General features: G+C 36.1%; 1 protein-coding gene across 1 annotated transcript; it reads left to right on the top strand.

Moving 5' to 3' along the window:
• Nucleotides 1-5536: 5536 nt before the first annotated feature.
• On the top strand, nucleotides 5537-22057 carry LOC120426077 (trichohyalin-like). The gene is made up of 4 exons (XM_039590787.2): nucleotides 5537-5844; nucleotides 9776-10200; nucleotides 15638-17170; nucleotides 21085-22057. Exons 2-4 carry the CDS (start codon nucleotides 9797-9799, stop codon nucleotides 21881-21883), a joined length of 2736 nt encoding a protein of 911 aa, XP_039446721.1. The 5' UTR covers nucleotides 5537-5844; nucleotides 9776-9796; the 3' UTR covers nucleotides 21884-22057.
• The last annotated feature ends 1469 nt before the right edge of the window (nucleotides 22058-23526 follow it).

Below are 23526 nucleotides of genomic sequence, written 5' to 3' on the forward strand. Positions count from 1 at the left end.
CCACATTTTCTGCATCTTTTGAAGGAACTTTTTGATCGATTTGGTGTCTTCGGCAAAGTTTTTTTTTTTTTTGTTCATAACTTATTTTTATTAGGTCCTTTTAGGTGCTGTGACCAGGTTAGGACCGAGGATCAAAGTTTCGGCAAAGTTGTAGGTATGGATATGGACTACACTGAAAAAAATGTTACAAGGTAAAAAAAAATTGGTGATTTTTTATTTAACTTTTTGTCACTAAAACTTGGTTTGCAAAAACACACTATTTTTTTTTTTTTTTTTGGTATGTTTTAGAGGACATCAAATGCCAACTTTTTAGAAATTTCCAGGTTGTGCAAAAAATCTTTGAGCGAGTTATGAATTTTTGAATCAATACGGTTTTTTCAAAAAATCGAAATATTGGTCGCAAAAATTTTTCAGCTTCATTTTTCGATGTAAAATCAAATTTGCAATCAAAAAGTACTTTAGTGAAATTTTGATAAAGTGCACCGTTTTCAAGTTAAATCCATTTTAAGGTGACTTTTAAGAAAAAAAAAAGTTTTTCATTTTTTTAAATTAATGCACATGTTTGCCCACTTTTGAAAAAAATATTTTTGAATAGCTGAGAAAATTCTCTATATTTTGCACTTTTGAACTTTGTTGATACGACCCTTAGTAGCTGAGATTTTGCCATGCAAAGGTTTAAAAACAGGAAAATTGATGTTTTCTGAGTCCCACCCAAACAACACACCATTTTCTAATGTCAATATCTCAGCAAATAATGGTCCGATTTTCAATGTTAAAATATGAAATATTCGTGAAATTTTCCGATCTTTTCGAAAAAAATATTTTAAAATTTTTTAAACCAAGACTCACCTTTCAAGAGGGCCAAACATTCAATATTACGCCCTTTTAATTTTTCCAATTTTTCGATTTTTTGAAAAAATCAGTATTGATTGAAAAATTCATAACTCGCTCAATGATTTTTTGCACAACCTAGAAATTTCTGAAAAGTTGGCATTTGATGTCCTCTAAAACATATCAAAAAAATAAAAAAAAATAAAAATAGTATTTTTTTTGCATATCAAGTTTTAGTGACAAAAAGTTAAATAAAAAATCACCAAAAAAATTTTTACCGTGTATCATTTTTTTCAAGTGTAGTCCATATACATACCTACAACTTTGCCCAAGACACCAAAACGATCAAAAAAATCCTTCAAAAGATACAGATTTTCGAATTTTCATATATCACTTTTGTATGGCCAGCTGCCAAATTTGTATGGAAAATTAATGATTAAACTAATGATGCAAAATGGCTTCTAAAATTTAAAAAAAATACAAAAAATTAAAATTTAAGAGAAAAGAACAATTTCGTAGAGAATTGCTCTGTTATAAAAAATCGTAAAATATCAATGGATTTATGAAAAAAATGTTTTTCTTAGCTTTTACGTGTTGTACAGACTAGTGAGCACGAAATTCCATTTTTTTATATTAAAAAAAACATTCATCAAAACAAGGCCAAAGTCGTGACCAAGGTTAAACTCCAAAATTTGTCATTTTAAAATCATTGAAAAGTCACACGAAGGTAGACTTCCAACACCGATAATATTCTAAAAATTTAAAATTTAAAAATATAATAAAACAGATATAGACTCAATTATAGGAATTTCGATAATCCGCAGCTTGTATGAGACTTTTAATAAACCAAATTCTGAACAATTTTTTTTTGTGATTTTTTTCTTCAATCGAGTCATGTGGATCTAGTGCGTCCATCCCGGGAATTCCCGGGACAAAAATCCCGGGATTTTTCCAAAACCGGGAATTCCCGAATCCCGGGAATTTTCATAATTTGTCCCGGGATTTCCCGAAATTCGCAATTCGCAATTCGCAATTCGCAATTTTCAGTGTAAGAACGGGCCTTGACCGATCTTATGCACCAGGTTCCCGACGAACACGCACTGCCCTTACACCTACATCTCACCCTTGCTCTGAGTCAGTACGAGCAGCACGCTAGAACACGCTTTGAGTGTTCGTGCCAGGCATGCACACCTTCTTTTCCGGGTACGCATTTTAACTCGGCCGGGGGTGGTACATTACGTAGGGTTTGATGTAAGTATAAGCGCCTAACCATTCAAAGTGTGCCTATCAATTTTCATTAAAGCAAAAACTGTTTTATTTTTAGTTTGAATTCAAAAACTAGTTGTTATTTTACTGTGTATTGTTTTCTCCTGAAATATTCCCTAATGTTAAGTCGTGTTTATCTGTTGCTATTTCTTTTGTCGCGGTGTTTTGTTACAATTTTTGATCCTAAGCATGTTATAAAAGTTTACCAAAAGTACAATAGTAGTGTTTGTGTTAATCCTTTAATCATTCCATAAATTGAGTAAGGGCTCCAACCTTGCTTAAGAAAAAGGTGAAGTTTCAAAACAATGAACAGTGAAGGAAATATACTATGTAAAGAATCAAAAGTAAAAGAAAGATAGTAATTTATGAAGTAGATAAAGAAATTAACAATAGTTAATAAATAGAGGTAACAAACAAGCTTAGATTGTATTGAGGGCAATTTACAGGGAAGATGAGAAATTATTCAAATAGATAAATAAAGAAAAGGCACATGATAAACAAAATTAACATCGCTGCCAAATTAAGGGAAAGCAGACAGTTTGTTACAGCAGCATCAATTGGTAAAATAGAGTGGAAAAGCGTTGAGAAATAAGAGAATCAAATGAGTAAAATCGAAATCAAATGGAGGATAGTAAACAGAAGCCGCGTTACAAAATCAGTGAAACAAAATAAATAGAAGATAGGTGGTAGCTGAGAATGGAGAGAAGAGAAACCCCGTTGTGCGATGTTTCAGGTACATCCACAGCAGTTGACTCAACATACTGCGAATCAAAACAATACCGTCTACAATCACAAATTACTTCCCTTTCCCACATTGACGCGCCCCTTTCTTCTAGCCGTCTCTACTCTGACCCTCGCTGGTCAAAGGTTTACGAGTCGTTTCCACAGGCCACCAGCTAGGTTACACCTTGTCATCATGATGACTAAACCAAGCCAACGTGGAGGTAAGAAAATAGGACACTTGCAAGGAACCAGAGCCATGCTGTTTTGTCCAAACAGCACTACGGATGTAGTTGGGCTCTTTCCGGGATGTTCCTCGCCTAGGTGTGTCAACCGACGAGTATCATCAGTATCATGCACCCTTGGCCTGCAATTTGTCCCGGGATTTCCCGAAATTGAAAAAATATCAAATTTTGGTGTGGAAATTCAAATATGGTTGTAGAAATAGATGAACAGTTGAATACATAGTTATCAATCCGATTTTTAAAGCATTAAAATTTGTATTCGGCATAAATCAGCTTTAATTTGGCTTATTAGGGAAAATGGTTTAAATTTTAGTTCACAGATCTGCAAATTGCCTGGCGCTTTGAATATTTTCTATTTAATTATATGTTTTTTTTAAGACTGTATATTATATTTATACTTAGGATTTTAAATTTGAAAAAGAATAATCTTAAATTATCTTTCATCAAACACCGGAATTAAACCAAATAGTACACCGATTTCCAAATTTATTGCTCTGAAATCTCCTGTTCCTTTTCAGCCTGTAGTCCTTATTTTCACCAGTTGGCAGAAGTAACTTAAAGATAGTTAGTAAAATATGTTTTATATCAAATAAGACATTCAAAACTTATCTAAAATTTTACATTGACGGGTATCATTTAATATCTACAGTTTTTTTTAAATCTCTGGAATTACTCTTAGCTTTAAGAAAAATGTAATTACAAAAGCCGACCAGATCCCAGCATCGAAAAGGACTTAATGAAAACAATTTTATGAAAAAAAAATTTTTTGGAAACATGAAAGATAATAGTAAGCTATAGGACCTTTTATTTAAATAATTTAAATTTATTTAAATAAAACTCTGGTTTTGTTCTCGCTTCTTGTTTTTGTAGACATTTTTGAAGAAATTTGTCAAGCTTTTCTAGTTATGGCATAAAAATATATGTGTAAAAGAAAAATATTTCTAAAATACTTATTTAATTTGAATCACATTGAAATTAAAATTTGTAGTTTTTTTCGAATCCTGAATAAAATATTTTTAATTTCTTTTAAGTTATTTAAAAACTGTCGTAGATTGTCACCAATTATTATTATTATTATTTAGCTAATTCTATAATGTTATGCTTGAAAACTTATAAAATATTATTAAAGCATAGATTTTATAACTGCTTCAAAAATTTCCTGGGATCCCGGGAGTTCCCGGGATTTCAAAAATATTTTTCCCGTTTCCCGGGAAATTCAAAACCCGGGAAAATTGGACGCCCTATGTGGATTTTCGGTTCTTCGAATCAACGAATCCTCGGATCTTTGATTCTTCAGATCTACGGATCTTTAGATCATCAAACCTTCGAATCTGCAAATCTTAAAGACTTCGAATTTTAGAAAATTGGGAGCTTCGATCTGCTAATCTTCGAATCAAGGAATCTCCGGATCTTCAAATTCGAATCATCGAACCTTTGATTATTCAAATCTTTGAAACTTTGAACAGATCTTCGAATCTTCGATTCTATGGTTCTACATATCTTATTCTTAGATTAAAACTTATAATAATAAGTTCCCTTGCATCTCCTAAACTGGACTTCAGTAACTCCATCTAGCATACACTAGAGCAAACAGCATTTAAAAAGTACATCCATTAGCCATCAGAGGTCTCTCCAGTTCAGCCCAACCCGTCACTGAAAATTGGTCCCTTTAAATTCAAGAATCATATTTAAATGTGGGCAAAAAAATAACTTTTTCCAAAATTGCTCAAATCCTGTTTTTAATTGTTTGTAACAGTAACTTAATATATAACGGTTTGTTATTTTTATCAACCAGTCTTTTTCAAAAGTTGATCAAGAATGTCTATAATACACAGAGAAACAGTACATTTAGCTCTGTCTGTATGTGTAGCCTCTCCGCCGAAGTCAACACACTCGCAGCAGTGTAAACGGTGTAAACAAAACATTTCTGACTCTAATCCATCAACGAAACGCATGAATGAATCATATGGACGGCATTGTGTGAGTGAGCTCGATTAGACATTTGAAAGACTAGACTAGATAAAATTATGATGGTCATATTGTATTACTAATAGTTTGTTTAATATTTTATTAGTCTTAGAAAACTACCAAGCATTTCCACTAAAATTACTCCATCAAAAAGAAGTCGCGTGGTGATTTGTTTAAGGTAATTCCAACAAAAACTGAATCCATAATGGAAAAATTAATTTATCAATTTTATGACGTTCTAAAATTAAAATTTCTTTTTTTTAGTCAATGTTTTAGATTTTTTCCAAGCTAAATTAATTCAACAGATCATAACAAAAACAAATTTCCCGGATTCTTTCAACTACAAACACAACGATAATCTACACACACAAACATGTGTGTGTGTGTGTGTTTGTGTGCGTTCGTTCATAACCTGGCAGAACAACACAACTACAAAACGCAGCCTAGCAAAGTGTGATACACCCTCGCGCGCACGTTTCATTCTTCAAATCATTTCTGGTTGCGGCGTTGACGTCGTCGAAGGTCGTCGTGACGGCTCGGCTTCGAAGGGCTTTTTTTCGCAGTGCAAATTTAAGTAATATGGCCTCCGTGGTGCGGGAAAATTCGCGAAAATCGAAGTAATCGCTGGAATTTGCTGGAGTGTTTGGGTTGTTGTGGTGGAAGTGGGAGAGACGTCAAAAAGTAGAAAAGAATAAAAACAAAATTTTGCAAGTGTGAAAAAATCCAGAACCAGGAAGTGTTACCAAATGTTTAGTGACAAACAGTGAAAATTTAAAGTTCAAGTGCAACGAGCTCGTAAATATTCACGTAAAAGGTAAGAATGAGTAAACAATACAGTGATTACAGCATCTGCTTGATGACGTAAAAAATGTCGCAGTTATCATTGCGAAGGGCCTAACAGATACTTGCGCATAAACAAAATAAAGATAGCGACTTTAGTTATCTGAGTTTAAGATCTTTAAAGTGAATCTGAAATTATTGTAATTTTGCAAATCGACTTTTCTTTGTATTGTTTTTTTATTTGGAAGAATCCTTGTTCATCCATTCCCTACGTCAAAAGAAGTCATTCTGCATCATTAGTTTTTCCATACAATTTTGGAGGCTGATCATACAAAATGAGTTTGTAAATGTATGCAATATTGAAAGCGACGCAAAATTTTCTATCTTTGAACGGAAAATCATGACAAAAATGGAAGTCTTCACGTTAAATTTGAATTTCAAAAACATATATTTTTGAAATTTTCATATGTTTTAGGCGACTAAAAAAGACAGGTTTTGAGTCATAGTCCGCTCAAAATCCGTTTAGTAGATATGATGAGTTGAAAAAACCGTGTTTTTTTGGAAAATAATGTCTATTTTTAGACACTTTTTCAAAAGTTGAGCTTGAATTTAAAATTTTGAAATCAATATTCAGAATCAGAAACTCAAAAAACCTTAAAAATCTAAAATGTTTATCAAAAAGTAGCTATGTACATATAACTGAGCAGTTTCGTGAGATTTCGGTCCTTCAGTTTTTTTTTTGTATTTTTTAATCCGGCTTAACTTTTTTGAAACTTTTTTGATGCTTGCCATTTTGCATCATTAGTTTGTCCATGATTTTTCATACAAATTTGGCAACTGGCAATACAAAAATGAAATATGAAAATTCAAAAATCTGTATCATTTGAAGGAATTTTTTGATCGATTTGGTGTCTTCGGCAAAGTGGTATGGATAAGGACTACACTGACAAAAAATGATACACGGTAAAAAAAATGTTGATTTTTTATTTCACTTTTTGTCACTAAAACTTGATTTGCCAAAAAAAAACTATTTTTATTTTTTTTATTTTCTGATATGTTTTAGGGGACATCAAATGAAACTTTTCAAAAATTTCCAGAACGGGCAAAAAATCTTTGACCGAATTATGAATTTTTGAATCAAAGCTGATTTTTAAAAAAAACGAAATATTGGTCGCAACAATTTTTAACTTCATTTTTAGTGTTTGCCTACGATTGGAAAAAAATATTTTCGAAAAGCTGAAAAAATTCTCTATATTTTGCTTTAGAACCCTTAGTTGCTGAGATATTGCCATGCAAAAATTTAGAATCAGGAAAATTGATGTTTTCGATTTTCAATGTCAAAATATGAAACATTTAAAAAAGGCCAAACATTCCATATTACGAATAGAAACATTCAATATATAACACAATTCGAAAATAAAAAAAAGGTTTTTTTCGTGTACTTTTTTTCTGAAACATCCTAATCATAACCTACAACTTTGCCGAAGACACCACATTGATCAAAAAATCCCTTTCCAAGATACAGAATTTCAAACATTAACACACCCATTTTGTACGACCAATTCCGGGTTAATTCTATCTTTCTATAAAATATGTACAAAAGTTCTACGTTCTACGCGTCCAAAATTAGAATTTTTCTGATTTTTTAGTTTATTTTGATGTAGACTTAAAAAAACTCTAGTAAAATCTAGTACACTTCAGGCCTTGGAAAAATTTCACTTCGGTTAATCGAATCAAGAAATAAAAAAAATTGGTTGTCTAATTCTTGATTGTCGAGCATAAGACTACGTTAAAATGATTTAGAATTTTTATATCCAAGATGGCGGAAAAAATGGCGGTGATGTAATATTGAAAAAAATGCATTTTACAGTCGACTCTCGACTCGATCTTCTCGATATCAATAATTCTCCATCTTTCGATGAATTCTTCAGTCCCTTCAATCTGCATACTTCAATTATCTTCATTCCTCGATATTTTCCCTTGCTTGAAGGATCTCTTCCTCGACGGTCCCTTGGATTCTGTTTGCTTTAAAAATCTCATCCGGTTGTCAATAATTTCACTTTCTCATGGCTTGCATAGACATTTTTCTTTGCGAAACGAAGCCTTGAAGGGTGTATGACATTAGTTTGTTTTTGTTTGATGGACGTTGCCATGATTCTCTCCCATAGCTGGGTATCAAGAAAAAAATATTTTCAATCGAGTCTTCATTTTGCATCGCTCTGTAAACTGATGATTCTCTTCCTCGACGGTCCCTTGGATATTGACAACCAGAGAGTCGACTGTATTTTTAAATAGGCAATCAACAAATCAAATTTGACTAAAATGGGGTCGCAGAACTCGAATTTTATGTTTAAAACGTTGCTTAATCCACCTTTAGGTGGGTGGTGCCTTCCTTACATTCATAAAGTTACACTACAGAGCCTCAAAAAAGAGTTTAAACAAGACTTATTTTTATCAAAATATCTGAGATCCGGCCTAAAAAAGTGTATAAATAACACTTAAGTGGTTATAACTTTTGATAGGGTTGTCAGATCTCCAACGAAAGATCTTTTGATTACCTATACAAAGACAGGTCGCATGGTGGATCCGGACAACGTTTTCATCAAAATATTTGAGATCCGGCCTCCAAAAAGTGCATAAATAACACTTAAGTGCTCATAACTTTTGATAGGATTGTCAGATCTTCAATCTTTTGAACGCGTTGAAAAGGTTTTTCAAATACCTTTCAAAAAATGTATAGCATGTTTTCTTACAAAATGCGAAATCGTTTTTTAACTAGGGTCTTGTGGGACCCCAAGACAGATCGAATGAGACCAAAACGGTCGAAATCGGTTCAGCCAATCCGGAGATAATCGTGTGCATATTTTTCGGTGCACGGACTCACATCCAGACACACGCACAGACATTTGTACAGAATTTGATTCTGAGTCGATAGGTATACGTGAAGGTGGGTCTACGAGGTCTAATAAAAAAGTTATTTTTTCGAGTGATTTTAAAGCCTTTCCTCATTGAGTTGAGGAAGGCAAAACAAGAAAATTAAAAAATACGAAAAAAAAAATGATTATCCGATACAAACCTTCGGATAATCTAAACTTACACTTCAACGCATAATTGGGTTATAAATAAAAGTAATAAATTTCTAACTGGGGCAAATAGAGACATATAGAAACGAGTTCATATATGGGGTTTAGGTTTCGAACTATTCAACAAAGAAGTCAATTCGAGCCTTGGTCTGCCTGGAACTTAAACTGAGGAAAGAGTATGCTCTCCAGTACCTGTCGTAACATTCGATTGCGGCAGGATCGTAAGAAGTTCTTGGCATACAAATTTACCTGTAGCAATCCACCAGCCAAAAGCATGTGTTTTCTCGTATTTAAACATATATGCGCAGTGCAATAATTACGCCTCTAACGAGTCTCCTAGTACAGTTCCGACACTGTAAAAGAGCACGCAAAGTGTACAATTTGCTCTTTTTGTTTGGATTCTTTAGATGATTTTATAGTACGTAAAGTGCATGTTATGTACATCTTAAGGTGCAGACAGGAGAGAATCTGACTTGAGAAAAGCAAGGTTTATTTTTAAAAAAGTTTCAGAAAAGAGAAGCTGCGAGAGGTATCTGAGAACGAAAGAGTCTCTGTGTTGATATTTTGTGCTGAACTAAGATTAATGAATTGTGGTAGAAAGTATTTTGGTGTCACTTCTATGGTAGAGTGCAAACAGTGGAAATTTGAGCAATTTTTTCACGGCTTTACTTTTTCATCAAGTGAAGAACACAATACAATCATGGTTTTCTTAAGTACTCAGATGATCTGTTAACCTGAACTTGTAACATAATTCTGCATAGTTCCACTATTCACATCGCTACCCTACGGATGGCCCCACGCAAGATTTAAATTTAAACGCGAACTCTCTGTTTGACTCTCACACTAATGTTTTAATTTGATTTTTTGTATCTTTTCCTACAGAGAGAAGAACCTACCGCAGCCATGGACCCGGTCGTGGGAGAGGATACCGCCACCGGTAACACTCTGAGCGCAGACGAGCTCGAGAGTTGGACCCTGCTAGACAGTTCGCCCCGGCGATCGCCCAATCCGGTCCAGACTATGGACTCCAAGCGGAAGGATCACCCTAGTCAGGTGGAGGACGAGGAAGAAGAAGAGGACGTTTCTGAGGCGGAAAGTGCATCCGAAGAAGAAGAAGAAGCAAACGAAGCAGACCAGGAACAAGAGGAAAAAGTAGAAGAGGTAGTTAGTGTCAAGGAGAAGACCAGCCGCGTTGAAGTGGTCCAGGAGAAGGGGCCTGCTGCACGTGACACCCGGCAGGATGATGCCGTCCAGAAGAAGAAGAAGAAGCATCGGAAGAAGCGCACCGACAGTGAACCAAGCGTCGAGTGAGTATTTGCGTGCAAAACTCTCTTCAGGAATAATTGCACGACGGCACGAAAAGAGTATAGTGTGCACTCGGTTCTTTCTATTTACGGCACTAAAACCCCCCGGTGGAAAACAAGACAAAGTCAAGGGCCACGCGGAAGTTGTTGACGGGATCTCTGAACCTTGTTGTTAATGGCGGTGGAGCACATGGGAAGAGAGGCATATCTTTACCAGAGTTTGCCAGCTGGATAAAGGATGGTATTTTTACAATTTCAAATGCCAGACAAATGGCATTTTCCTGTATCTGCTTTTAAAACATCGGAGCACTGCAATATCTGTTCTTATTGGTTTTATGTTTACTTTGTAGGGGCCTCCCCTAAGATCAAAAAGCCTTTTGCCGGGTGGCCACTCAAGTCGGGAAACCGGGATAGTAGGGACAAAGTCAGGAATTTGTCAAAATCCACGAAAAATCGAAACATCTAACATCAAACAACAGCAAAGCCAAATATGAAAAAAGAGCTTAATTTCTAGGATTACATCAGCACATTGCTTGAATATTTGAAAGCCGAACTTTAGTTTTTCTTTTAAATATTTTACATTTTATGCTAAATTCATTAAGTCATTTCCAATATTGATTCCAAATGTATGTTTACCTTAAATTTTTGTGTGATTTTCAGTTATCGAAAAACTTAAATATCAAACAAAATCCAAACGTTTTTTGTTCTAAATGAAACAAACTCTTTTATGCTTTGAAAATAATTAAACTTCCAGTAAGGATAGAACAAATTTAAATTAATGTTTTTGTCCCTAAGCTGTGGACAGTATATTAATAAATTTATGAAAATATTTTGTATCAAAGTTTAACGCCTTTTTAATTTCTAATTTTTTTAAAGTTTCAGAAGCCTTCATTTGATAAGAAATTATAATTAGGATTAATTTAAAAAAAAAAAGTTTGAGTTAATACAAATATGTTTAAACATATTTTGTCTATAAACATTCGTATAAAATTAGCGGTAAAATATGAAGTGTTATCAAACTGGATTTTCAATGAGGAAAAAAAAACATTCAAATAACGTCATGATTCGAATTCCCGGACGCTTCGAAACCCGGACACCTCATCTTGTTTTATCAATTACTTAGATACAAGTTCGCGTTATGAATGTCAAAACTGTGTTATTGGATGAATTCTAACACCAACTTTCATTTAAAGTTTGTTTGAACGCTTTAGTTTATGCCAAAACAATCAAACACAGTAAAATTATAAGTTTGCCAAAAATTCGAAACATTTCACTGAAATATTTCATGTGCATCCTAAGCACTGGGAAGGCAAAGCAGAAATTTATGGTTTTGATTTTCTTAAATTCTAGCAAATTATTGTATAAAATATCGATTGTTTCGATATAAACAGCTTATTTGAGACCTAAAGAATGCCATTCACTAACATTTCAGTCCAAATTAGTACGATTCATAAGCAAAATAGAGTGTCCGGGATTCGAAGCAAAAGTGTCTGGATTTCGAATCAGGTTTTATCAGTGTCCGGGATTCGAAGCACAACAAGTCATTTTAATTTTAAAATTCTGATGAAAAATTGCTAAAAAAGACATATTTTGCAAACATTTTCCTAAAACTGACTGTTTATACTATATCCTGATGATATTTCTACATTTCCAACTTATTAAATATTTTTTTGCCAGCTATAACAAAAATGGTATGCTACTAAGTGTCCGGATTTCGAAACGTGACGTTACTGACAACTCGATAAATTGACATTAATTCAAAAATTTAATATCGAAAATTAAAAATATATATTGGTAAAAACATCATTTAAACGAATTAAAAGATATTTTAAAATTATAATTGAAAGAATAATAGCTGTAATCATGTGTAAAGCGTTCTTTGATAATAAATATAAAGATTTAAAATAAAATTTAAAATTTTGCTGTCTTTTACTTTTTGTCAGCACCTTTTTCATTGCTAGTTGAAAGGAAGGTTCAAAAAACATAATTTTTGACAATTTTATAAATAACTGTAGTATTTTTTTAAAAGGTAAAAAAAAACAAATTTCCAATTTTTGCTTTTTGGGTGTTTTTGCAACCGCCTTGAGTCACCCAAAAGCCAAAAGCAAAAACTGAAAATTTGGTTTATTGGACCTTTTAAAAAAACTCCAGATAAGGTTTGAAATTATAAGCAATTGTTAAGCTTCCGTTATTTTTTAAAGACTCTGAATAAAAATAATGCTTCCATCACGGACGAACGGATATGACACCACGAACAAATTTGGCCCAGTTTTGTGAGGCAAAATTCAAATTTCAGCCGAATAAAAATACGTTGAAACCGCGATGAAACACTAGCGCCGCTTGTGTTCACGTTGGCGAACTATATTTGTTTTGAAATTATTACACGTTCAGTCAAAGTTTTGGCATACTGCGGCGATTGAAAAAATTCTGTTTTTTTTAACCGCTACCAATACTTTTGTATTGCGCGCTGTTCTTTTTGCGGCGAACGGTAGTTATACACATTTTATTGATGTCAACAATACTTTTTGAAGCGAATCCAAAGTGAATCATGAATTTGTCAATAAACAGAGCAAGCAAGATGTGCTAAGTTCACGACAAATTTAGTAAATAAGTTCAGCTATTTAATTTATTTATAATTTTCCTGACAATTAGAATTTTTCATTATTTTGAGCTCGTGATTAAGCATAACATTTTCCGCTGTCGTAAACGGGAGTAAACCAACATTTTGATGCCATTCTTCCACGTCCCAGGATTCCAGCTTTCAACAGCTATAAATGGCAAAGATATAACCACGGTCGTCCGTGATATAACTAATCAGATCGTCAGAAGGACGCTTAGCACACGGAATTCGAGAACTGGCCTCCCAACACTAGAGAATGGCAAGTTCGTAAGATCCGGTCCATTAATCCGCAAAGCCTCTGCCACAAAACACATGTGCGGGAAGGAAGGAACAGCCAACGGTTCGCGGAACTGTCCCAAATCTAAGCTCTCGGCTGGTCGACACCCAATACGGAAATAAACTGAGCATCTTTGCGGTCGCGGCACGACCTTCTTGCTCCTTTCAATTATTTGATAGTTCTTCTGAGCCGCAAAACAAAACCCACTGCTTAGAAACTGCAAGATCTGAAGGAAATCTGAAGATGCCCCATTCTGTTTCGTTTAGTTGTTAAGGTGAAGCCGTTGATCATTTTCGAAAAAATTTGATCATCACTATAAAATATTCTGTATTAAATTCAATTTAACGAATTTCAGCACCAAAATGAATCAGCATGTGCCAGTTGTTGCCATCTTGAAGCCACTGAAAGAATTTTTGATCTAAATCAATTGTGCTTCAAAATTTATATAATTTTGTGGCACAGTCATTGACGTCCTAGTTGGCAATCATTGATTAATGACGATTTCCATAACTTTACAAGGAATGGGATAATCATTACCAAAAGGAATCAGCATGTGTAGGGCACTATTCTAAATAACTTGTTGAAGGAATTTTGTCAAAATATTGAAAGCGACACAAAATTTATATCTTTGAACGAAAAATCATGAAAATTATGGAAGTCTTCACGTTAAAACACGTCGAAACTTTCATTCCATTTCATTTAGCACGCAAATCGACGATTCCAAACGTTTTGACAAGCAAACGGTCAAGTAAAGCAAACTGTCAAATTTTGTTTTGACATTTACGATCTCGTTCTGAAGGTAAGCAGGAAAAAAAAGAACATGAAGAAGAAAGAGAAGACCAGCTTCAAAATCGAAATGCTGGTGTCATGTCCGTTCGTCCGTGCTTCCATTTTGAAGTGAAGTTTTTAGGAACTTATTGCAAAGTTTTATGTTTACTGAAACTTCATAAAAAATTGTTTTATTTGAAATCAGTCTTAAAGTCAGAAATGCCTATTATTTGAGGTTCTGGAAAAGTCAGGAAAAAGTAGAGAATTTGAAAATTAGATTTGAGTGGTCACCCTGCTTTTGGTGTCATTGGTTCATCCATACAAAACTTGTACGTAAACACTCAAAAATCTGTATCTTGTTGAGGAATTTTCTGATCGATTTGGTGTCTTCGGCAATGTTGTAGGTGCAGTACTTGTACGGTAACTGGGCTGAGAATGCTGCTCGCTAACTGGGCTGAACGAAGAATTACGAGGGAACCACCGATGCAGAATATTTTCCTGATGAAATATAAAAATGAAATTTACTCAAATTTATTTGCTATGCTAGCTTTTCCTATTTCTTTTATTGTGACTTGAAATAAAATAAAAGTTTGAAAAAAGTTTTTTTTTATTTATTTAACATTATTTTTGCACCCAGTTACCGAACAAAATTTAAAAAAAAATATGGGAACTATACCCTTTTTCAGCCTATTTCTATTATCGGCCTATCAGCACTTTGATCATGAATTACAGCATAAAGTGTTTTGGACTGTTTCAAAGAATAAATAGCTCAAATAAAAGTGAGCCAGCAACTACCCATTGTTGATCTGAAAATGTTGATTTATTAGCGGAAAACGACAAAAGTGATGAGAATTGGACGAACGGCTTAGAGTGATTAAAATGGGTAAATTTCCCCTAGTTACAGGAAAAACATTTTTTCCGTATTTTAAATCAACTTTTTTAAATAAAATAAACACACTTTGTAAGGACACTTCTAAGAAACCCCAAAAAGACGCGACTTTCGAAAGGTTAAACAATTGTATAGGAAATTGATCAAACTTGAACGTACTTTTTGATTTAAAAAATATTTTTAATGAGTATTTTACCCCAAAAAAACACAATTTTTTAACACGGCGGCAAACTTTTGGCTCTTACTTCTCTATGGCAAGTTGCGGGCTTGTATCCTCTAAAACACCAAAGAATAAAAATTTGCCGAAGACACCAAATCGATCAAAAAATTTCTCCAAGAGATAAAAATATATTTGTATGGACAGCTGCCTAAATTGTATGGAGTCTTATGGGTTAACCAATGACACAAAATGGCTTCTTTGGTCATTAAAACGTCTCCTTCAAAAACATAAAAATAAAAAAATGCATGCAATTGGCCAACTTCGTATAGAATTGCTCTGGGGTGTTATTGGGGTTTGTTGGATTTGGAATTTCATGTGATCATACCCTAAACCGCATTGTTCAACTTGGGCCAACCGCCTTAAAACAGTCAGTCTGCCAATTGTTTACAGTCCTTATCGATCCAGGGTGTATCCCCAATGTGTACGCCTCCTCGCCTAATAACCCAAAACCGCGTCCAACAACATCTGACGAGCCGTTTCTTATCTCGCCACACGACCTTTGCGCGTGCGCTTCCGCCTTCGTGCACGCCTTTGTTGATCTTTCCGATAATAGATCCCGTGTCCCACAAGACCACCCACAACACAACACGTTACACAACCATTCCGAAACGCAAACACCGAATCCGGTTATCTCTAACGCGCGGGGTTTGTCTTTCTTTTTCACAGATCCCAGGACGACGACGGATGCTCCTCGGACGGCATCAGCGTGATAAGCGAAAGCGATGGGTCCGAGACCCGGGTCGCCCGAGCACGTGATCAACGGAAGGTGCACCTCGCCAAGGGCATCCGGTTGGAACCGGTGGTGACGCCGCTTGACTTGAAGGAGCAGCAGCAGCTGAGTCGAGACGACGCGAGCAAGCAGTTGGTTCGGGAAGACGCGATCGTTCCCTGGGGAGGCGTTAACAGGACGTCGGTGGTCGTGCTGGGGATGGTTGTAACGGCGATCGTCGCCGTTTTGGTGGGGAATTCCCGGCTGCACACGAATCGAGTTGATGAGTTCAGCTTCCAGCACGAGCAGCGGATATCCGAGCTGGAGTTGGAGAATAACATCCTGAAGAACGAGATGAACAAGCTGAAGCATTTGTACACGCGATCCGAGCTGGACGAGCAGGTTCAGCAAGCGGACACCGAGTGGGCTAAGGTGCTGGATGAAAAGCTAGCTGAAGAGCAAGAACGAGTGCAACCCGAACCGGAACCGGAGCCTGAGCCGGAATCGCCAGCGGAAGAACCGCTAAAGTTCCGCAAGGTTCCACCCCAGGACGAGGACGTCAAGCACAAGGTCGTTTGGTCCGGTGACGATGGCCAACCGATGCTGATCGCGGACAAGGACTACGTGCTGCCCGATTTCTGCTTCAACAAGGACGCCGTCCAGGACGATCTGTTTTCCGAGTATTCCGGCAAATATTGCGACATCAAGAAGCGCAAGATCGAAGCCAAGCAGCGCAAGGCGGAGTTTGCCCGGAAGAACCACAAACGATACCGCGACGAGCCGAAGGACTACTCCAAGTACATCATCCCAACCAAGGAGGAGATCGAAGAGTACCAACGACAAGCAACAGCCACCCCTCCAAAACCCCCGTCCCTCTCGCCCTTCGATTTTGACTACCAGAAGGCGTTCGAAACCATCAAGGAGGAAGGTGCCGTCATCGTCGACAGTCTCGTGGCCATCCTAGACCTGGACCCCGAACCGGAATACCTCCCAACCCCATCCCCATCCGCCTCCTCCCTCGAATCAGCGTCCTACCAAGCGGACGACGAGGCCAGCCCCAGCCCAACGCCCAGCACGGACAGTGTTCCGTCCGGAATCCGCTGGGAATCGTACCCGCCCTGGGTGAGGGAAAAGTACGAAAGCCAGCCGGAAATGCACGCCAAGCTGCGCCACAAGGAGTCGCTGCTGTGGGACTGGGAGCGCAAGAAGAACGAGTTTTTGCACCAGGTTGGGCTGGAAACGCTCGAGGAGGTGGGCCGGAAGTCGGAGGATGAGCTGCGGCAGCGCAGGGATGAGTACAAGAGTAAGGGAAGGCAGCAGGGCCAGTCGGGAGAGTGGCGAAAGGAGGAGCATCCGTACAAGGAGAGGAAGCATGACGGACGGAAGGAGGAGTTCCGTGGGAAGAAGTACGACGAGCGGAAGGGAGGAAAGGAGCGGTACGAGGAGAGGAAGGAGTGGAACGATCGGTCGAGGGGAAGTGGTGAAAACAGGTGAGTTTGAGCATTTGATTTGATGTAGTTTTTAGACATTTTTTGAAAATTGATTAAAATTTGGCTCGTGCTGCATCAGGAATCGGCATTAACATTTTTTCAAGTATGTATATAGATTTTAATTTATTGTTTCCATTTTTAAAAACAAAAATTGCACCAAAAATAATCTAAACGATTCAAGGCAAAAAGACGAAGATCAAGAGAGTAACGAGAGTTACTCTCGTTTCTCTCAAGAATTATCTTGCTTTGCTTCGCTTTATTTTCTCTCTATCCATTGTTTACGGAACAAAAAAGAGAGTTTCTCTCTTGCTCACTGTCTTAGCTCTTTTATTATAAAAAAATGTTTCGCTGTTTCCAAATTTTTATTTATTTGTTTTATTTTTTTTATAAAAGACTCTCTGTACCGTTCTTATGATAAAAAAAAACAATTTTTATTATTAGTTTTTCATACAAGTCTCCATATAATTATCTAAATATAAAAAAGATCTATTACTTTTTTATCTTGTTTAATCCGTTCAACTTTCGAACAAATTGGTAATCCATAATTTAAATTTACACTTGCATTTCTGGTTCTTCAATACAAGATCCTATAAAATTGCTATGCAAATATTCGAAAATCTATATCAAGAAAAGAAATTGTTCCGATTATAATAAGAACTTTTACGAAAAAAAACAATATTAAACTCTTCAAATAAAAACTAAATTTTAAAATAAACTTTTTTATCATTAAACATGCAAATCGATAATCTGAAGGTAATGGACAAAAATGGTCATTTTGTGGTAAAATCATGCATAAAATAATATTAGTGATTTATGCATATTATCGAAAGAACAATTTTCAACAAAAACAACTTAGGTACTAATATAAAATCGATTCAAGAAATCGACAAGAATTTCTGTTAAATTATGACAAATTGCAGCAAAGGTCCTGTTTTTCGCCTCAAATATAAAAAATCGCTCACTCATCACCGACCGAATCTTTCCCAACTGAACCATTAGCGAGCGACCCACTAGCTGTCAGCACCTCGGCCAATCGCTTCACACAGCGAAACAAATACTTCGTGATTTTCCTTTCCGTCGACCCGAGTCAAAAAAAAAAAAATTTTCAGCGAGGAGAGAATCTGACAAAATACCAGCGAGGCGCTCACTTGGCATGCACTGCCACAGTTTGCCGTCCATTTATATTTATATTTATGAATATTTCGAGTCTGCTTTGAGCGATAGAATACAATCGCTCTCCCTGAGCCATTCGCTGTACCACCCGATTTGAGTGAGAGGGAGAGCACAGAGAGAGAGAGTATTCAGTGGCGATTGGTGTGGAAGTGACAAACGGTGGAAAAGGGTCAGAGCAGTTTTTCGTCGCGTTTGATTTGTGATCGCGAGTGAATGAGTCTTTTTTGAGCAATCCGGACCCTTGCTTTGTAGACAATTTTTCTAGAAAAAAAAGCTACGGTTGTTTAACAAAACTGAATTCCAGAGTTTTTTTTCGGCGGAAAAAAATTTCTTCAACACTTGGATATTTAAAAAAATAATGATTGCAGATTAGATTAGAAATAATGATTGCAAAACAACTGGGCACGTGTAAAATGCATTTTAAAACACGTTTTTCATTGAAATGTTAATATCATGGCTTGTTAATTTTTTTTTTAATTTTTTTTCGAATTTATTTCAATTCTAGTTTTGAATCTAACTTCTCAGAAGTCTTATATTTTGTCATTTCTTAACCCGATTAAAAAAATCAGTTTTTGATCTTTAAATTAATTCAATCTTCAGGAATCCAGTTTGGCTGTATTTTTTCTAACAATTTCTACATTTTAAGTAATAAATTAGTATGCAGTTATGTTTGAAATGTCCCAGACTACAACAATTTATATTTTTTTACAATTAGGTCCTAAAATTAAGCTTGAATTTATGATATTACTGTTTACAACGATAAATCGATAAAAATAACTTCACGGCCCTTCTTGACAGAAAAGGTCCTGCTTGACAGCTCATTCCAAGGGAACCATAGTTGATCCATCGAAAAAATGTTGTCTTGTCAATTTTTTTTGCATTTAAATCAGGGATGCCACATTTAAAGATTTTCGAGCACAGGCTCAATGCTCAAACGTATTGTTTTGCCATGTTATTCGATGATTTTTAATTAAAATAATTATTCACGTAAAAGATAACAATGTTTAGCTTCTTTTGCCAAAAACAGATTTGTTAAAAATTATTTTGCCATCAAGTTAAACTCATTTGCGTTTTTTTGATGTGCCCGAAAATCTTCAAAATCTGGCATGCCTGATTTAAATGAAAAAAGGTGATCAAAAGTTGTTTGTACATACAACGGTAAAAAACACGCTTAAAAAACATTTCTGATCACTTTTTTTCATTTTAATGCAATTTTTTTTTGACAAGACAACATTTTTTCGATGGATCGACTATGGTCCCCTTGGAACGAGCTGTCAAGTAGGAGCTTTTCTGTCAAGAAGGACCGCGAGGTAAATTTTTCGAAATTGATTTAAAAATCCATTTTAAACTTTTTGTGGTCGTACAAAGGGTCATTGTACTCAGAAAAATAAGCTTTATCGCTGTAAACAATAATATCAGCAATCTAAGCTTCATTTTAGGACCCAATTGAAGTGATGATTTTATTCTACAGTACAGACTCGATTATCCGATGTTTCGTTTATCCGAAGGTTTGACTTCGCCGGGACCCGTGGTGTAGGGGTAAGCGTGGTTGCCTCTCACCCAGTCGGCCTGGGTTTGATCCCAGAAGGTCCCGGTGGCATTTTTCGAGACGAGATTTGTCTGATCACGCCTTCCGTCGGACGGGAAGTAAATGTTGGCCCCGGACTAACCTAAAAAAAAGGATAGGTCGTTAGCTCAGTCCAGGTGTAGGAGTCGTCTCCCTGGGTCCTGCCTCGGTGGAGTCGCTGGTAGGCAGTTGGACTAAAAATCCAAAGGTCGTCAGTTCGAATCTCGAAGGTGTAAAAAGAGGTTTGCAATTGCCTCAACAATCAAGCCTTCGGACACTTAGTTTCGAGTAGGAATCTCGCAATCGAGAACGCCAAGGCAATGCTGTAGAGCGAATAATTTGATTTTGATTTTTTTTTTGTCACGAAAAAAAATCGTTTTATTTTTCGTGTTTTAAACATCAAATTCAAGTTCTGCGACTTCATTTTAGTCAAATTTCAATAGTTGATTACCTATTAAATAACAAAATGCATTTTATCAATATTTCACCACCGCCATATTGGCCGCCATCTTGGATTTAAAAATTTTAAATCACTTTAGTGTAGTTTAGGGATCATACTTAAGCTCGATTATCAAAAATTAGAAAACGAAGAAAACAAATTTTTCGTGATTCGATTATCCGAAGCGTAATTTTTCAGAGGCTTCCGGATAATCGAGTCTGGACTGTTTATCAGAAAATGACTATGACTGACTGACTAAAATTATGAGTCCAAAATGGCAAAAGGTAAAAATGATAGGTGGAGGAAGAATAAGTCAAATTCTATAAGAAGCAAATATAAAAACTAAATGTAAATTTTAATACTTATAAATGGAACAAGAAAAACAAAAAAAGGATAAAAGTAAAAAAAATGTATAGCAAAATTTAAATACTTAATTTTCAACAATTTATTTACAAAAAAAAATTTGGACATTTTGTTGTTTCATTGCCGAGATATACCTATTGAAGTTTCAAAAAATGGTTGCTACGATATCTTCTCACGGCTTTGACCAATTCAACTTCAACTGCATGATGAAGTCCAATTTAAAAATAAATCTGTAATATGCAAATTTGAGATTGTCTACGTTTCTACCCCTTGAAACGATCTCCTAAACACACAATATATTTAAATGTTTAGGTGGTTTAAAATGTAATTCTTCGATAAATATTAATTTTCGCAACTCTCTCATTCTTGTAGATCTCGTGACTACAAAGAGCAGCACCACGACAAAGATCATCAGCAGCAACCACGGAAGAACGACGGCGACAAGCACCAGAGGAAACCCGAGCACCATGGCGAATCCTCAAAGGAGTGGAAAAACAACGAATACCGCAATGATCGCTCTCGAGAAGCATCCGGCGCGGGCAAACCTTACAACAACAACAAGAAGGAAGAACGGAAGGACCCTTCCCGAGAAGACAAGAAGTTCTCGGAAGAGCGTGACCACAAGAAGGACTGGAAGGAGTCGGGTTCTGGAGAGCAGCGGAAGAATCATTCAGGTGAACGTCGTGACGGCAAGCCACAGAACTACAAGAAGGACTGGAAGGATGGTTCCGGTGAGCGCGACGGCAAGCCGCAGCACAAGAAGCAGTGGAAGGAAGCGTCCGGGGAGCATTCCGGCGAGCACGGAAAGCGGAAGAACGATCACGGGGACGACATGCGGAGTGGAGCCAAACGGAACGGGGATCAGTGGAACTGGAGCAAAGATCACGGCGGTGAGGATCATTCCGGCGAGGGATCCTATCTGAGTCAGTATCGCGGGGAGGATCATCACAAGAAGAAGGAGCAGGAAGGGTGGAAGCATGAGGGGAAGCGGAACTACCGCGATGACGATGACGACGATGATGATGATGACGATCATCACAAGAAGCATCACGGCGGCAAGGAAGATTATCAGCGTAAGCATCACCACAAGGATGACGATCATTGGAAGAGGAAGAAGCATCACGACGGCGACCGGAAGTGGCAGGAACACTCCCAGGAAAGGCGGCGATAAGTTGGCGTGTGATTTGTGCGGGATATCGGAAGAATGTGTGAATGAGATTTGAAGATTTTTAAAATTTACGATTGGAGAATGTGCAAAAACTTTGGATAGGAAGGAGGCGAGCTTAACCAAAAATAACCGGAACCGAAGAGATTCCGGAAAATATATATTTTTTCTACCCATTGACAGATTATTTTTGCTGAATCACCCTGTATTATTCGTAGTTTTTATTTGATATTATAGATTTATGCTTGAATAAAAAATCAAAAAGCTACGATTACCGACTACCAACCTACTAAAATAGTCAAATTTAGCTGCTAGAATAAAAACAATCGTGCTTAAAAAGTGGTTTTGAAAAATCGAAAGAAATCCAATTCGAAAATATTCCAAACTAGGTATTTAGAATTATAGCCCAACATCTGTTTCTATAAGGTTTGCCATTTCGACGTCGTCGTGCTATCTTGTCGCACCCGCCATTTTGACGTTCCGAGAAAAACGCGTTTTAATGTTTGACCTTGAATAAACAAAAACGAGAGCACGCAATCTAAACAATAACAAACACGTTTTGTTTGGCTGACCATTCTGTCCATTGTCCCGAAGTTTGGTTGAAGTTGATTGCTGGAGTCCCGAGTTATAATTACAAATGTTTACAAATGTAGTCTTAATTATACGTGCGACAAACGCGTTCTGACCTGAAATCCCTTTGGCCTTTTGTCACACTTACATCAATTTTCAGGTAGTGACAAGATAGCACGACAAGATTGAAATTACTTTAATATGAAAAGTGACAAAAATTTTCTAAGCTTTTTTGGTTTTCATTGAATATCTCAGGATTGAAATCGAATTTTGGGGATCTGTGAAGGTCAAAAGATGTGGCATTGTGAGATGCACAGAATGGCGTTCTTACGACAAGTTAGCACGACGGCGACGATTTGCAGATTAATTTCCTTTTGAAAGTCACATTTTTCTGGCCGTATCGTTACAAATTGTTTTTGCAGGCAGTAAACTAAAGAAGCTATTACACTACAGCAAACAAACAAACTCGTATACTTTTCTGTATTTGACAGTTTGCGGCAAACTCGCAAACAAGACAAAATGTGTGCGGGCTGAAGTTTCTGCAAACAAACAAAGCAGGCAAACAAACAGAGCAGGAAAACTGGTAAACTGACAAAAAGTTTGTTTGTCGTAGCCTAATATGTCCTTAACATAACCTAACTTTTTAAATCTCCAAGCAAACGCCAAAACAGACAATACCTACTAGCAGCAGGTTTTTTTCCAGATCACTTCTGCAATTTTAGAGTTAAACATGTTTAGAATTTTGAGAAATTTTATAACATGTAGAATTAAAATTTGAGGGTTAGAATTTGAAGATTTTGCTCGACTATTTGATAACTAAAAAATAAAATTTCTTATATTTTTTTGATTTTTTTAATGCTTCATTTTTCAATTTAAGAATTTAAGAATTTAAGAATTTAAGAATTTAAGAATTTAAGAATTTAAGAATTTAAGAATTTAAGAATTTAAGAATTTAAGAATTTAAGAATTTAAGAATTTAAGAATTTAAGAATTTAAGAATTTAAGAATTTAAGAATTTAAGAATTTAAGAATTTAAGAATTTAAGAATTTAAGAATTTAAGAATTTAAGAATTTAAGAA

This window comes from Culex pipiens, chromosome 3 (assembly GCF_016801865.2).
Source record: "Culex pipiens pallens isolate TS chromosome 3, TS_CPP_V2, whole genome shotgun sequence".
Taxonomy (NCBI): domain Eukaryota; kingdom Metazoa; phylum Arthropoda; class Insecta; order Diptera; family Culicidae; genus Culex; species Culex pipiens.